The 13,576-nt window shown below is 45.5% G+C and overlaps 1 protein-coding gene across 2 annotated transcripts in view; it reads right to left on the bottom strand.

Moving 5' to 3' along the window:
- VPS13A (vacuolar protein sorting 13 homolog A) overlaps positions 1-13,576 on the bottom strand; it is a 302,560-nt gene that overhangs the window by 209,682 nt on the left and 79,302 nt on the right. For both annotated transcript variants that reach the window (XM_045020500.1, XM_045020501.1), the window contains exons 17-19: positions 13,177-13,319; positions 2,367-2,568; positions 2,159-2,273 (exon numbers count right to left, since the gene is read on the bottom strand). In XM_045020500.1, the coding sequence (XP_044876435.1) occupies positions 2,159-2,273; positions 2,367-2,568; positions 13,177-13,319 (460 nt within the window). The remainder of the gene's footprint in view (positions 1-2,158; positions 2,274-2,366; positions 2,569-13,176; positions 13,320-13,576) is intronic.

Here is a 13,576-nt window from a genome sequence, read left to right as displayed (position 1 = left end):
AAAACAACAAGATTTAAAATATACACACACTGCCTTTTGATTAATTGAATTTTAAGCCTCAACTACTAATTTATCTATGATCATTAACCAACGTAGTTAAGAGGGGAAGTGAAGACTGTAAACTAGAAATGAAAAAAGGGGGAAGCAGACAGCTACCAATATACATCAGAAGTCATTAAGTGGAGAAAATTGATAATGTAAGCTAAAGATAACAAGGAAAATCCATGTCTGACAGAGCTAAGGACAAGGAGGAGAGTCTCTTCATTTTGTTTCTTTTGTTAAGTATATTAGGAACAAAAGAATGCCTAACAATGACAGAGGTCCATTTCTAGAGGAACTTGGTAAAAATGTTAATAATAATTCCGAAGAGGCAGAAGTGTTTATTTAAATCTTCTGTATTTGTAAAGAAGCAGGATGATATATTCATACAATATGAGGATAATAAAGTCATTTGCAATCCCATTGTAACTGAGGACAACAAACAGCTTCTAGTAGGGATGAACATTTTAAAAGTCAGTAGGCCTGGATTACCTGCACCCAAGAAGTCCTAAAAGAGTTGTCTGAGCCACCATGCAAGTGATTAACCCCAGCCCAGATCTTTGTGGGTGGTGGTGGGGCTGAAGCTCCAGCCCAGAGCATCACAGATGATGGTGGGGCTGAAGCCAGAGCCAGGAGCTCTGTGGGCAGCAGGGGGCTGAAACCCAAGCCTGAGCCCCACTTGGGCAGGGCTTCCAAGCCTGAGCAATTTAGTTTGGCAGGCCCACCTGTGGCGTGCAGACCCGAAATTTCCCTGCTTTCCACTCCCAGTAGGCCCTGTGCATCATTTCCTATACTGAGGCACTTCCTGTACTCAGGCACGTGTGTTTATCTGGCAGCCAACTCAGCACATGTTGTGTTGAAACCAATTTGAAATGTTACTATAGAAATAATGTTATTAATGAACCATTTTCTGAAGAAAAGTGGAGGAAAGGGGAGTACTGAAGGGGAGTCGATTGCCTCCTGCAGCAAAAGATGGGTTGACAAATGAGGTTCCAAACAGCAGTAAAAAGCCAAGAAACCACAAATACGATCCAAAATATTTGGAATATGAATTCACAAATTTAAGGATTTGTGTTCATCAATACAAGCTCACCCCTCCCATTAGGTGCATATTTATTTTTATTATTTTTATTTTTTACTACTAGATATAAAGATTGTCTTACTTCTGCGCTGCCGTCAGAGCTGGGTGGCTGGAAAGTGGTGGCTGCTGGCCCAAGGCCCAGCTCTGAAGACAGCAACATAGAAGTAAGGGTAGCAATACCATAAGAAGTAAGCAGCATCCTTACTTCTATGCTGCTGCTGGCGGTGGCACTGCCTTCAGAGCTGGGCTCCTGGCCAGCAGATGCCAACCTCCAGCCATCCGGCTCTGAAGGCAACTCTGCCGTCAGTGGCAGTGCAGAAGTAAAGGCGGCAATACCACAACCCCCCTACAACAACCTTGCAATGCCCTCACTATCCCCTTTTGGGTCAGGACCCCTACAGTTACAACACTGTGAAATTTCAGATTTAAATATCTGAAATCATTAAATTTATTTTTAAAATTCTATGACCATGAAATGGACCAAAATAGACCATGATTTTGGTAGGACCCTGATCCTAAGGTACCCGCGTGTGTGTGGAGTAGAAGGTATGTACTGTTAAGTGGTTTAACTTTTCATTTCCTTGTTTTGTGGGTTTGTGTCAGGTATGCAACAACTCTGTTTCCAAACAAAAACTTTGTATGTATTAATTATATAAGGTAACAGGGCACATTTATTGTACTCAATGAACGCCAAAATGTTATATAACTTAAAAAACACATATCTCAAAACCTTCTGAAACCAGTGATCGTTTTACCCTTTTATTGTACTGACATTTTGCTCTTTATTTAAATTTCATCTTTTATCATGTTTTTGTGGAAAACTTTAAATCATCTTAGTACTTATATGGCCCCCCATCACCACAGTAAATGGGTATCTAAATGAAAACATTTCCTATTTTTGTTTCTTTGCAATTAATACATTAATCAGCAGTTATGATACATTTACAACACAAGTTTATTTTAAAAATTCAGCTAAAAGAAAAAAGTCTCCAAAATTTATCAAAAACTGCATCACTGAAAATGTTTATTAACATTCACCTGTCGATGTCTTCTCACGAAATTCTTCAAGCTTCATCAAAGTTGCTGAGGTCAGTTGCTCTAAATGTACATCTTTTGGAGGCCTGAAGAAATCCACTAAACTATTCACAGTCCTCTGTTAAAATAAGATATAATAAACATAAAAGGAAATGAATGCTTACATCAGATTTTTAGAAGACTAATGCTTCATAACATATTTTTTACTTACTGCATCATATATTATTTCCAATGGTTGTGATTCAATTCTAAGCTTCTGATCAGCTTTCTCATCTAAAGGATTGGTCTCAAACATTATGCTCAAAAGTGATGTATTGTTTTCCGAATGGACTGTTCGAGAAGATAGCAGACAGGGTATGAATTTTTCTTGAGACATGCCTGTAACTTCAAATGTGCTTATTTTTGTTTCAAACCTGTATAAAGTGAAAACAGTATAGAAATTACATTTAAATTGAATGTTTAAATAAACAGCAGATGTCTTATAGACTACAAGATAAGTAGCAGGTGCCACGTTAAAAGAACAAATCTCCTCCTCCATTAAAACAAGTCTAAGGAATTGTCTACATTTAATTTGCGACAAGCTGTGGAGTGAATCTACCTGGCACTAGCCCACAATGGACTGTCTACATGGACCCTGCTGATGTGTAATATTAACATCTCCTCAATGCACTTTCATCTACTATATGAAAGCATATTACCAGTACATCAGCAGGATCCACAAGAACAGTTAGTCCATAGCAGGACTCACTCTCTCTACAGTAGCAGCAAAGAATCCTGTGGCACTCTACAGTAACTCCTCACTTAATGTTATCTCAGTTAACACTGTTTCGTTATTAGGTTGCTGACCTATATGAGAACATACTCCTTTAAAGTCCTGCAATGTTCCCTTATAATGTTGTTTGGTTCCCCCCAATTGGTGCTCTTGGGGAGCAAGAGGGAATTGTCCCATTCCACCCGCCCGGTGCTCCGGCCAGGAAGTGGGGTGGGGGTGCGGGGGCTTGTCCCGTTCTGCCCGCCCGGCGCTCCTGCCGGGGAGCAAGGTCGGAGCACAGGGGTCTTGCCTCATTCTGCCTCCCCAGCATTCCAGCTGGGGAGCAAACAAGCCCCTACGCCCCCACCCCGCTACGCCCCGCCTCAACCAAGCTTCACAATCATCATTGGTGAGTACAGTATTAAATTGTTTACAATTATTTAAAACTTACACTGTATATGTATATAATGTCTTTTGTCTGGCAAAAAAAATTCCTTGGAACCTAACCCTCCTCCCACCCCCCACTTAAATTAATTCTTATGAGGAAATTGGATTCGCTTAACATCATTTCACTTAAAGTTGCATTTTTCAAGAATATAACTAGGACGTTAAGTGAGGAGTTACTGTATTTAATATAGGCATAACTGTGTGAACCAATGACTGTGAACCAGCGTATGCCTGGCCATGGCAGAATAGTAACACACCAGGTATTGGCTAACCAAGTAAGCATATCCCTGACCCGAGAGGATAGTATAGAGACACACAGATCTCTCAAATAATTACACAAACACACTCATAAGAGACGATACAGGAACACACCAACCTCTCGGAAGATTAGGATGGGATAACAGAATAATAGATAAGGATGTTTTGTTCTAACTAGGAGGTACAAGAATAAGGGTGGTATCTAACAATGTCTGGAGTATAATAATTAATTTGTTTTTATCAATGTATAAAAGGAGAAGTCATAGGAGGGGCATCTTTGTACTCGCTGAAGGAACAGCATCCTCATGTGCTGACTGAGCAGGTACCATTGTTACAGGCATACATGTGTTAGTGTACCTGTAATCAATGAACCAGGGTGCTAGTACCGTGCTTGTCGACAATAAACCTGGCTGAGTGCCTTCACCACCGATCTGAGCCTGTGGTCTTTCTTTATGAATCACACCAAGGTCTACTGAATCGGTAAGCTACTTTCTCTGCTAGTGCAGCTGACATAGGAGCTCCAAGAGCAGCAACACTGGCAACAGTAATTTAACCTAGCAGCACTAACAACTTGCCATCAAAATGGAACATTTTTCCTAACCAATTATTTTCCTTCTTCAGCATCTTTTCTGCCAATCAAGATGGTCTGGTTTCACCCACATAGTTGATATTGGGCATTTAGTGTACTGCATGAAATACATCACATGAGGTCAACTGAGATCTCTCTGACACCACCTACAATAAAGAACTCAAAGATGACTCTCACACGACAATTCACCCAGAAATTCAAGATCATCAAATCTTTTCCCCAAACAACTCCAAGCAGTGATTTCCCTACACCTCCCCGAATGCCCCCCTCCCCAGTTTTGTGAACTAGTTACATGCCAAACCTGGTGGCTGAACTTTGCGACTTTGTCCTCACTCACAATTATTTCACATTTGGGGACAATATATACCTTCAAGTCAGTAGCACTGCTATGGGTACCCGCATGGCCCCATAGTATGCCAACATTTTTAGGGCTGACTTAGAACAATGCTTCCTTAGCTCTCATCCCCTAACGCCCCTACTCTACTTGTGCTACATTGATGACATCTCCATCATCCGGACACATGGAAAAGAAGCCCTTGAGGAATTCCACCATGATTTCAACAATTTCCATCCCACCATCAACCTCAACCTAGACCAATCCACACAAGCAATCCATTTCCTTGACACTACTGTGCTAATAAGCAATGGTCCCTGTTATTGCCCCAAAGGGTCCGAGGTACTCTGCAAGAACGAGACCGACTCCACACTGAGAGTAATTGGCTTTAATGAAGGTAAAGTGACACATCTGCAACGGGGACCCCAAGCGTTGCTGTAACTGAGACGGGGACCCAGCGCCCTGTAGCTCGGCCTGGGGTGAAGTCCGAAAACAAACACAAAGCATGCTCATTTTATACAAAACAGCAGCATATCAGCTCATACATAATGCAATAGAAACTCTCCACCCTCCGGGGCTGCCCCCCTGGCCAACAGCCAGGGGCTTGCCACGCAGCAGTCCCAGCCGGTTGCGGCAGGTTAAAGCCAGCATGCTGTGTCCTACAATAACCGGAGGCTGAGAAAGCGGAACTGCCTAAGCTAAGCCGTAACAAAATCTTCCGTGGTTCCCTAGCCTCCTACATTCCCAAACACCACCCTATACCGGAAGCCTACTGACCACTATACTTACCTACATGCCTCCAGCTTCCATCTAGGACACACCACATGATTCATTGTCTACAGCCAAGCTCTAAGGCCTGGTCTACACTAAGAGGTTATGTCGAATTTAGCAGCGTTAAATCGAATTAACCCTGCACCCGTCCACACAACGAAGCTATTTAGTTCGACATACAGGTCTCTTTAATTCGATTTCTGTACTCCTCCCCGACGAGGGGAGTAGCGCTAAATTCGACATGGCCATGTCGAATTAGGGTAGGTGTGGATGGAATTCGACGCTAATAGCTCCGGGAGCTATCCCACAGTGCACCACTCTGTTGACGCTCTAGACAGCAGTCCGAGCTCGGATGCTCTGACCAGCCACACAGGAAAAGCCCCGTGAAAATCTGAATTCCTTTTCCTGTCTGGCCAGTTTGAATCTCATTTCCTGTTTGGACATCGTGGCGAGCTCAGCAGCACTGGCAAAGATGCAGAGCTCTCCAGCAGAGGTGTCCATGCAATCTCAGAATAGAAAGAGGGCCCCAGCATGGACTGATCGGGAAGTCTTGGATCTGATCGCTGTGTGGGGCGATGAGTCTGTGCTTTCGGAGCTGCGCTCCAAAAAACGGAATGCGAAGATCTACGAGAAGATCTCCAAAGCCAGCCGGGATGCAACGCAGTGCCGTGTGAAAATCAAGGACCTGAGACAAGGCTACCAGAAGACCAAAGCGGCAAACAGACGCTCCGGATCCCAGCCCCAGACATGCCGCTTCTACGAGGCACTGCATTCCAGTCTAGGTGCGGCCGCCACCACTACCCCACCACTGACCGTGGACTCTGAGGATGGGATAGTGTCGACGGCCGGTTCCTCGGAGATGTTCACGGACAGGGAAGATGAGAAAGGAGATGAGGAGGACGAGGCAGTTGACAGCGCTTACAACGCTGATTTCCCTGACAGCCAGGATCTCTTCATCACCCACATGGAGATCCCCTACCAACCCTCCCCAGCCGTTAACCCGGACCCTGAATCATGGGAAGGATCAGTCGGTAAGTGCTTTAAACATGAAAACATTTATTTTTAACAGAACAGGAATATTAACAATGGAAAAGAAGGTCAATATGTACGGGATAGAACAGAAATCCTCAGGGGAGATCTCCACGAAGCTCTCCTGGAGATAATTGAAAAGCCTCTGCATGAGGTTCCTGGGGAGAGCGGCCTTATTGCGTCCTCCGTGGTAGCACACTTTTCCGCGCCAGGCTATCATCAGGTACTCGGGTATCATTGCCTCGCAGAGCATGGCGGCATAGGGCCCTGGTTTTTGATGGCTTTCACGCAGCATGCGGTCTTTATCTGTGACACTGATCCTCATTAGGGTGATGTCGCTCATGGTGACCTGCTTTGAATTAGGGGAATGTTAGTATTGGGACTGCTTGCCTGTTCCTTTACATAATTGTAACCGGCGGTTTACAGCCACGCGGTGGAGGCAGGACGGGGCAGCATACAGGGATCTTTCCTGGGGACAGCCGCGAGGGGGTGGGACAGGGTCAGAGTTCATGCTTTCCGCATTGCCGGCAGCAGGAACTGGCCAACGCTAGGAGCATTGCTTTGACCGTGAAAGGAGGGCACTGCTATAAATTAAGTTTTAAGCAGACAAGTCTACAGCTTACCATGTCTGCCTGCTACACGAATTCTGCTGTTCTGCCCCGCTTGTCTGATCTCCACTGCAAGACCCCAGGCATTGAATGCGAAGGCCGAAAATTCGAACTTGTCCTGAGTGCGCATGAGATAGGTGCTGTGCATGGTCTTGTTCACAGAGACAGACTAGACTATGTTCATTGTTCGCAAAAATGTATCTTTGTACGGAATTCACTCCCTTTTTCCCATCACACAGCTGCGACTGTCTCCCGACCTACCCCGGCATCCCCCTCACAGAGGCTGGCGCAGATTAGGCGGCGAAAGAAAAGGACATGGGACGAGATGTTCTCGGAACTTATGGGCTGCTCCCGAGCCGAGGCGGCCCAGCAGACCCAGTGGAGGGAGAACATGTCGCAGTACCAGTGCTCACATAGCGAACGGGAGGACAGGTGGCGGCAGGAAGACCAGCAGGCGACTCAAACGCTGCTTGGACTAATGAGGGAGCAAACGGACACGCTCCGGCGCCTTGTGGATGTTCTGCAGGACCGGAGGCGGGAGGACAGAGCCCCACTGCAGTCTATCTCTAACCACCCTCCCCCGCCACAAAGTCCCATACCCCCCTCACCCAAAGTACCAAGAAGGAGGGGCGGCAGGGGCCGTGAAAACTGTCACTCCACCCCTGCAGAGTGCTCAAGTACAAGAAGGCTCTCATTCCCAAAATTTTGATAAGTCCTTTCCTTCCCGCCTCACCCAAGCCCCCGTCCCAGTTTCATCCCCTAACTGTCTAGTTGATAATAAAAAATACTTTTCTGTTAATTACTATTTCCGTCATGTTCTTTTAGAGGAGACTGTGTTTGAAGGGGGTCATTCCTCGAGTTTAGAAGCGGTCTTTACATCACTACACACCCTATCCACCACAGTCTGCGTCCCAGTTTCAACCCTTTACCGCGAAATCGGTAATAAAGAAAACAGTGTTAATTAACAAAGTTCCATGTATTTTATTTTTAAACGTGTGTTGGAAGGGGGGGAACAAACTTAATAGTCACAGGTTACCCTGCTCACTGAGGAACCTAGCTTTCAAAGCCTCCCGGATGCACAGCGCTTCCCGCTGGGCTCTTCTACTCGCACGGCTGTCTGGCTGGGCGTAATCAGCAGCCAGGCTATTTGCCTCAACCTCCCATCCCACCATAAAGGTCTCCCCCTTGCTCTCACAGAGACTGTGGAGCACACAGCAAGCTGCAATAACAATGGGGATATTGGTTTCGCTGAGATCTGAGCGAGTCAGTAAGCTTCTCCATCTCCCCTTGAGACGTCCAAAAGCACACTCCACCACCATTCTGCACTTGCTCAGCCGGTAGTTGAAGAGTTCTTTGTCACTGTCCATGGCGCCTGTATAGGGCTTCATGAGCCAGGGCATTAGTGGGTAGGCTTGGTCCCCGAGGATCACTATAGGCATCTCCACATCCCCAACAGTTATTTTGTGGTCCGGGAAGAAAATACCTTCCTGCAGGCGTCTAAACAGACCAGAGTTCCTGAAAACACGCGCGTCATGAACCTTGCCCAGCCATCCGACGTTGATGTTGGTAAAAACGTCCCCTATGGTCCGCCAGTGCTTGCAGCACCATTGAAAAGTAGCCCTTTCGGTTAATATACTGGCTGGCCTGGTGGTCCAGTCCCAGGATAGGGATGTTCCATCTATAGCCCCACCGCAGTTTGGGAATCCCATCACGGCGAAGCCATCTATGATGACCTGAACCTTTCCCAGGGTCACTACCTTTGAGAGCAGGAGCTCAACGATTGCGTTGGCTACTTGCATCACAGCAACCCCCACGGTAGATTTGCCCATGCCAAAGTGGTTCGCTACTGACCGGTAGCTGTCTGGTGTTGCAAGTTTCCAGAGGGCTATGGCCACTCGCTTCTGCACAGTCAGGGCTGCTCGCATCCGGGTGTCCTTGCGCCTCAGGGCAGGGAACAGCAACTCACACAGTTCAAGGAAAGTTCCCTTACGCATCCTAAAGTTTCGCAGCCACTGTGATTCATCCCAGACCTGCAGCACTATGCGGTCCCACCAGTCCGTGCTTGTTTCCCGGGCCCAGAATCGCCGTTCCACAGCATGAACATGACCCATTGCCACCAGGATGTCCACGGCGTGGGGTCCCGTGCTTTGTGAGAGGTCTGTGCCACTCTCAGACTTCATGTCCTCACCGCGCTGCCATAGCCTCCTCGCCCAATTTCTCAGCATCTGACTGTGAAAAAGGTGGACGATAAGGTGCAAGGAGTTGACAACGGCCATAACTGCAGCGATGATCGCAGCGGGCTCCATGCTCACAGTGCTGTGGCGTCCGCGCTGTCACTCACAAGAAAAGTGCGCGAACTGATTGCCCGCCGGCGCTTTCAGGGAGGGAGGGCGGGAGTGACGGTTGAATGACGACAGTTACCCAAAACCACCCTCGACACATTTTTTCCCCCAGCAGGCATTGGGGGCTCGACCCAGAATTCCAATGGGCAGCGGGGACTGCGGGAACTGTGGGATAGCTGCCCACAGTGCACCGCTTCCAATGTTGACGCTTGCCCCGTTAGTGTGGGCTCACAAAGTCGAATTACTGTCCTTAGTGTGGATACACACGTTCAACTTTGTAATATCGGTTCCACAAATTCGATTTAAGTAGAATCGAACTACTCTGGTAGTGCAGACATACCCTAAGATACAACCGCATTTGCTCCAATCCCTCAGACAGAGACAAACACCTACAAGATCTCTATCAAGCATTCTTAAAACTACAACACCCACCTGCTGAAGTGAAAAAACAGATTGACAGAGCCAGAAGAGTACCGAGAAGTCACCTACTACAAGACAGGCCCAACATAGAAAATAACAGAACGCCACTAGTCGTCACCTTCAGCCCCCAACTAAAACCTCTCCAGTGCATCATCAAAGATCTACAACCTATCCTGAAAGATGATCCCTCACTCTCTCAGATCTTGGGAGACAGGCCTGTCCTTGCTTACAGACAGACCCCCAACCTGAAGCAAATACTCACCAGCAACCATACACCACACAACAAAAACACTAACCCAGGAACCTATCCTTGCAACAAAGCCCGATGCCAACTCTGTCCACATATCTATTCAAGTGACACCATAATAGGACCTAATCACATCAGCGACGCCATCAGGGGCTCGTTCACCTGCACATCTACCAATGTGATATATGCCATCATGCGCCAGCAATGCCCCTCTGCCACATACATTGGCCAAACCAGACAGTCTCTACACAAAAGAATAAATGGACACAAATCTGACATCAGGAATCATAATATTCAAAAACCAGTAGGAGAACACTTCAACCTCTCTGGCCATTCAGTAACAGATTTAAAGGTGGCAATTTTGTAACAGAAAAGCTTCAAAAACAGACTCCAACTAGAAACTTCTGAACTTGAATTAATATGTAAACTAGATACAATCAATTTAGGCTTAAATAGAGACTGGGAATGGCTGAGCCATTACACACATTGAATCTATTTCCCCAAGTTAAGTATCCTCACACCTTCTTGTCAAACTGTCTTAAATGGGCTATCTTGATTATCACTACAAACGTTTTTTTTCTCCTGCTGACAATAGCACATCTTAATTAATTAGCCTCTTAGAGTTGGTTGGGAAACTCCCACCTTTTCATGTTCTCTGTACATATATATATCTCCTCACTATAAGTTCCATTCTATGCATCCGATGAAGTGGGCCCACGAAAGCTTATGCTCAAATACATTTGTTAGTCTCTAAGGTGCCACAAGTACTCCTGTTCTTTTTGCGAATACAGACTAACACGGCTGCTACTCTGAAACATGCCAATTTAGTGACTGTTTGGAAATTTGAACTGAAATTGAAACATTAATACACACTTTAAAAGCATATTCAGTGTATGAAAAAATACGTGTATCTGAAAGTATAATAGATTTGAAAAGTAGGAACAGAGATTAGCTTCCTTATACAGCTGTTGCTTTTTATGACAATGTCAGTGCATTCATTTCAGTGATGTTGGCCAACCTAATAATTTCAAATGATGATTTGTAAGCAAAGTCTAAATGAGCTCTCCCTGACAGCTAATGATGAGCTGGGGGGAAGGCTTCAGGACCATACTGTGTTTACATTCACACCTAATCTACCTACATATCCAGCAAACAGAGCTGTGTTGCTCAAGTGACAGATTTTGGCTGGGGTTGGGTTACAAAAAAACACTTGAATGTGGGGTAGGGGTGGGAATGAAATGTTGTTGTTCTTATTGTATGAGTAAAGGGCAGTAGAAATGTACTTAGCCTGTGCTGATTGAGGGCATCAAGGGAGAGGTTAGGGACCTGTCCCTCTCCACTGTTTAAAGACAGAGCTGATTAGGCTCCATAGATAGTCTTTTGTTCTGTTAAGTGACCACTGCAGCTGAAATCACTGATAATCAGGTCTAAGTGCTTAGTCCTGCTGTGGGGACAGTATTCCTGTGGGGACAGTGTTTTTGTGTAAAAGACAGCCCAGACTGCACTAGCAGCGAGGTTCCCCCACTGAGAGCTCCGCTGAAATCACTGAAAGCTGGGTGGAACCTCAAGAGACCAACTCGCAGAGGTCACAGTGGCAGGTGGCAGCAGAAGGTGACTGTGCAGGGCCATTGGCAACAGAGTGGTGGAGTGAACGGTGGCACAATGAACAGCCGTGGCCAGAGCGAACAGTGAGCAGCTGGAGGAACGAGCAAGGTGCCTTCTTGCCCCCCACCTGGGAGGTGTACTCAAGTGAAAGCACCTCTGAACTCTGAGTCTCCACTGACCAAGGACAACACCGGTGAGTGGGAGTGAGGTGGAGGGAAAAGTGAGGGGCACGTTAAATAAACATTTGTTTGCTGGACTATATTTTAGTGACTTTGCTCCAGAATGCTAGATTTGTAACTGGGAATGGAAACTTATATAAATATGTTTCCTAATAGGCCAAGATTTTTAAAATGCATTATTTGCCAAGGTTGTTATCTCACATTGTTGCTATCTTGATAGGTCATTATGTTGGGGAGTTTCTGTACTAAACATTTTTATTATTATAATTAATTTTTACATAAGAATGGTCATATTGGGTCACACCAATGGTCCATATAGCCCAGTGGTCAAGGCCAGGTGCTTCAGAGGGAATGAACAGAACAGGTAATCATCAAATGATCCATCCCCTGTTGCCCATTCCCAGCTTCCGGCAAACAGGCTAGGGACACTCAGAGCATGGTGTTGCATCCCTCCCCATCCTGGCTAATAGCCACCGATGGACCTATTCTCCAGGAATTTATCCAGTTCTTTTTTTAATCCTGTTATAGGACTTCCCTCTTATCCCATGATGGCTTACTTTTCAAAAGTCAATTTAAATTAAATACATTTTTTTTAAAGTTTGTTTTTAAAAATCTAGACCTGTTATATGTTTTGGTGTAACTTGCATTATCCTTATGTTAAATTTGCATTATACTAACAAAACATTTACTTTATTCATATCTCTTTTATATATCTCATCGGTCCTGACACACAAACCCTGTAAATTCAAACACACACACCCCCCATTTCAATTCCTGGGGAAACCACTGACTTCAAGAGAAACTCTACAACCTCACCTCCCCAAATCTCTCTCCACCCCCCCAAGGACCATCTATATGCTTCTGAAGTTACAAAACAAGGAAACCCAGGCAGATCCATCATATCTGGCCATGGCACTCTTAAAGAAGCAGTATCGGGACTCGTATACATCCCTCACAATGATGGCACACCAACTGCCGAGCTCCCCAGATGCACCTAATAAGCATTAGGGCTTTTTCAGCCTACACTTCTCCCTGAAGGCTGTAGAGGCAACAGCTGCTGCAGTAACTCAAAGGAGGAAGCAAAGCTGGGGGAACTCCCCAAAAAGAAAATGCTACCCCTAGGACACAACTGGGAACCAGAGAGATATTTGAAACAGATTAGAATTTTCCTCGTAAAGTTCTGCAGCAGGGAGGATGAGTTAAAGCCAGCCAGCAGCTGTGGAGGAAGATAAAACTGTCCTGGTGCTCTAGGGATGGGGAATTCCCTTACTGCCAGTAACTGACCAATCTGGTTCTACCCCCAAGCTGCAAACAGGCTAAACTAGCTATTGTAATGGGTCTGTTAACTTTAGCACAATGAAGACTGGAAGCTAAGCACCATTTTTATTAATATCTTGGCCATTTTATGAGGAATAAAAATAGTTTGATGGAAAAGGCTTACCTTATTGCTTGCGCACCTGGTCTTTGCGTTAACATTGTGCTCAAGTCAATTATTGCAAATTTGATCAGCTCAGGTTTCTCCTTGTTTTCCCTTATTGATATGGACATGCTTAACAGCTTTACAGAAAGCTTCATGGCTTCATACTATGTAAAACAGGAAAAAGTACAATAAAGAGATCATCTACCATTAAGTGTTGTAGTTTGAGAGTCACCTTGGTGCATTCACACTTGCTCTCCTGGCATTAAGTGGTGGTACTACCTTGAAAACTCATGTCATAGGAGGTTTCACAAGAGATCTCACATAACAGTGATGTCATCCCCTCTGTAGGAATGCACACATGCCACCCCAACCATCCAAGCTCTCTCCCCACTAACTGCAGAGTAGACAAAACTGCAATGCA

The sequence above is a fragment of the Mauremys mutica genome, chromosome 6 (genome assembly GCF_020497125.1).
Source record: "Mauremys mutica isolate MM-2020 ecotype Southern chromosome 6, ASM2049712v1, whole genome shotgun sequence".
NCBI classification, from domain to species: domain Eukaryota; kingdom Metazoa; phylum Chordata; order Testudines; family Geoemydidae; genus Mauremys; species Mauremys mutica.
Note: the sequence above shows the minus strand (reverse complement) of the source record. Positions and strands in the feature narration are given on the sequence as shown.